Here is a 3022-nt window from a genome sequence, read left to right on the forward strand (position 1 = left end):
TCACAAATATTTCACGAGGTGCTTCTTTCCTCTGAATTCATGAGACTGACGGAGTTGAGCAGAGTTTGCTGCCATCTTATGGAGCTCAAAGATGAAACGCTTATTCATATTTTCTGTTCATAAACTCTGCTCAATAATTCAGGAATAATTCAGCAGAATTTAGGAACGGCTACAAATGAAAAAACAAGAACACTTAAATAAATAAATAAAAATAAATAAATAATGGGGGTTATTACGCCACAATTAAACGGGATATTTTTGTTTCCCCCATAATTACCCCTAGTAAAAAAAATTATTTAAAATACATTTATTTCATACTAAGCATAGTTAAAAATCTATTAAAGCAGCACTATGTAACTTTTGGCGCTCTAGCGGTTAATAAACAGAACTGCACGCATCCCGCGGATGAACATTCCAACCGGATCTACTTCTCTAAATTTATGTCTCTGGCGATTCACGCAGGTGTGTGTTACTCCGCAGCGGTGACCAGCCTACAATAGTCCGAATATAAGCACTTATTATAAGTGTACCGGAGTGATTCGGAATAAGACAAAATTGTGGTTTGGAAGATTAATTCATGATGTACTCGCTCATTATATACATTTAGCAAATTTTGAACACAGAAAAAATTACATAGTGCTGCTTTAACGTTTAATGACGGATACAAATTATAATTAAACTTTATTTGGCGCACTACTCGTGCACAACAATGCACATTTCTCAATATTAAGTCTAAAATGTGTTTTAAAGTCACTTTTGATGAGAATTGTATGATCTTTGAATAATATCGGTCTTTAAAGGCAAAATAATTAAAGTTTAACTGAAGTATACTTGCAATAGTTCCTCTTTAGCACAATAAAATATACTACTAAGCATATCTTTAATTGTACTTCCACACAATTAAAGCGCATTAAGCACAAAATTAGTTGTTCCAATTTAGCAGACTTTAAGTATACCAGTTTAGTACAGTAAATGTACAATTGCAGGGCGTTTTATTAAGCACATAAATATGAAAATGTATTTGTAGCACTTAGCATGAAATAAATGTACATAAAAATACATTGAAGTATATTTATTTTTCACTAGGGAAAACTTCGAGTCTAAAGTCCACGTTAGAACACACTAAGACAACATTTCGGTAAGCGTTCAACCGATATAGTTTTATTACACTAATAAAGAAGAAGAAGAAGAAGATTGTGACGCTAATGTGATTGCTGGCGCGTCACTGTTGAGCCCCGGAAGCTCGTGCGCACCGGAAGTGAGGTTTCTCCGCGATTGTCGTGTTGTTGTTATTAGCTTTTCTGTTTTAACATTTTCATTCATTAGCATTATTTCGTTGATGATTTGAAATTGTTTCTCCGAATGTAATAGCGCAGCGCTTTAGTGCGCACATTTATACCCGCGGCGGGTAATCACAGAGAGAGACGAACAGAGAAGTTAAATAGAGTAATATTATAGAATACGGTGATTAATTATCGTCGAAATGAGTTTAGCGAGCAGCAGAGAGCAGCGCAGCACCGCCGGAAGCCGCATGTCTGAACTACTGGACGCCGAAGAAGAAGATGAGTTTTACAAGACGACTTATGGAGGATTCAATGACGTGAGTATTAATACATATATATATATATTAGTTTACATGTATATTTAAAATATATAAATGTTTATTTTAATATTTGTATACTCGTATATAATTAATATGTATTTACATTTTCATAAATGTTTAATCAAATATTGAATATCATACATACATTATATATATATATGAAGTGTTTGTAATTATTTATGTGTAGTGTTTATGTAATTCAGTCAATATAAACACAATAACACATCTATACTTGACCCTCTAAAACTAGCACTTTCTGTTATTATTTTTATTCTATCTAAGGTTGAGGCAAAAGTAAAATATAATTGTTCCTGTTTGGTTCTGTGACTTGACTGAGATGACGAGTACAGAGGTGATCACTCAGACACTGAAGACGAGGTGGACAGTGATTTTGACATCGATGAAGGAGACGAACCCGACAGCGATCAGGAAGACGATGCTCCTCGCAGAAAGAGCCGTGTGGTCACTAAAGCGTACAAGGTCAGGAGTCACACACACACACTCGAACACACACACTCAACACATCTGCTCCTGCATGACTCTGTGTGTGTGTGTGTGTGTGTGTGTGTGTTTCAGGAGCCGCTGAAGGTCTCGAAGCCCAAAGTGAAGCGAGTTTCTGAAGAATTAAAGACTGAACGGCCTAAAGTGGAAAGACGCACCTTTCTAGAGCTGGAGGAGTTTGGAGAAAGTGAGACACAAACACTTATAAATATTTTGAATTAGTTTTTATTTTTATGTTTTCAGTTTTCTTATTAATTTAAGTTAAAGTTTTTGTAACTTGTGTGTTTTTGTCATTTTTATGTCTATTTAATTTGTATTCATTTTTACTTTAGTTTTAGTTATTCTAGTACAAGTTTAACTGAATGAAAATGAGAAATGTTGGCTTGGGAACTAGCTACAATAAAACATATTTTTATTTTAGTTCAGGCAATGTTCACGTAAAGGAAATGCTTTGTTTTTTTGTTCATTTTAAATGATCTTCTGTTTTATTGGATCACGTTAAACTTATTGTATTCTCTTTTTCATTAAGGTTAACTTGATCTGCTAAAACAGCTAAAACAAAAAAATTATATAGACGGTTTTATAGTTGACTAAAACTAAAGCAAAAAAAAAAACGTCTCAATTTTATTCAGAGACTCAAAATATGCAATTTGCATCAGATGCTGATAATTATATGCTGAAACTCTGCTGCTTGTGCTGTAAATCAGTGAGATCTTTATAACAGTAGAGCAGATACTGACATAAAATGCTATAAATATCAGTCGTGGCTCTATATCTCCAGTAATAATAAGATGAGAGTGAAATGCTCCAAACATATAATGCAGTGATTGAGAGCTGAAGAAATAAAGGCTCCTCAGAAGATGTGAGATGTTCTGGAGGCTTGTGAAGATCATTCCTCCGCTGAGGAACAGTGAAAGT

General features: G+C 34.2%; 1 protein-coding gene across 1 annotated transcript in view; it reads left to right on the forward strand.

Annotated features, from left to right (window-relative positions):
- The first annotated feature begins 1247 nt into the window (after nt 1-1247).
- The window catches only part of LOC107712290 (vacuolar protein sorting-associated protein 72 homolog), a 4226-nt gene continuing 2451 nt past the window's right edge, over nt 1248-3022 (forward strand). Inside the window, 3 exon segments of the mRNA XM_074560081.1 lie at nt 1248-1606; nt 1940-2083; nt 2180-2291. Coding sequence (XP_074416182.1) covers nt 1484-1606; nt 1940-2083; nt 2180-2291 — 379 coding nt within the window. The 5' untranslated portion in view covers nt 1248-1483.

Source organism: Sinocyclocheilus rhinocerous, unplaced genomic scaffold (genome assembly GCF_001515625.1).
Source record: "Sinocyclocheilus rhinocerous isolate Xijiao unplaced genomic scaffold, SAMN03320098_v1.1 scaffold3283, whole genome shotgun sequence".
Classification (NCBI taxonomy): domain Eukaryota; kingdom Metazoa; phylum Chordata; class Actinopteri; order Cypriniformes; family Cyprinidae; genus Sinocyclocheilus; species Sinocyclocheilus rhinocerous.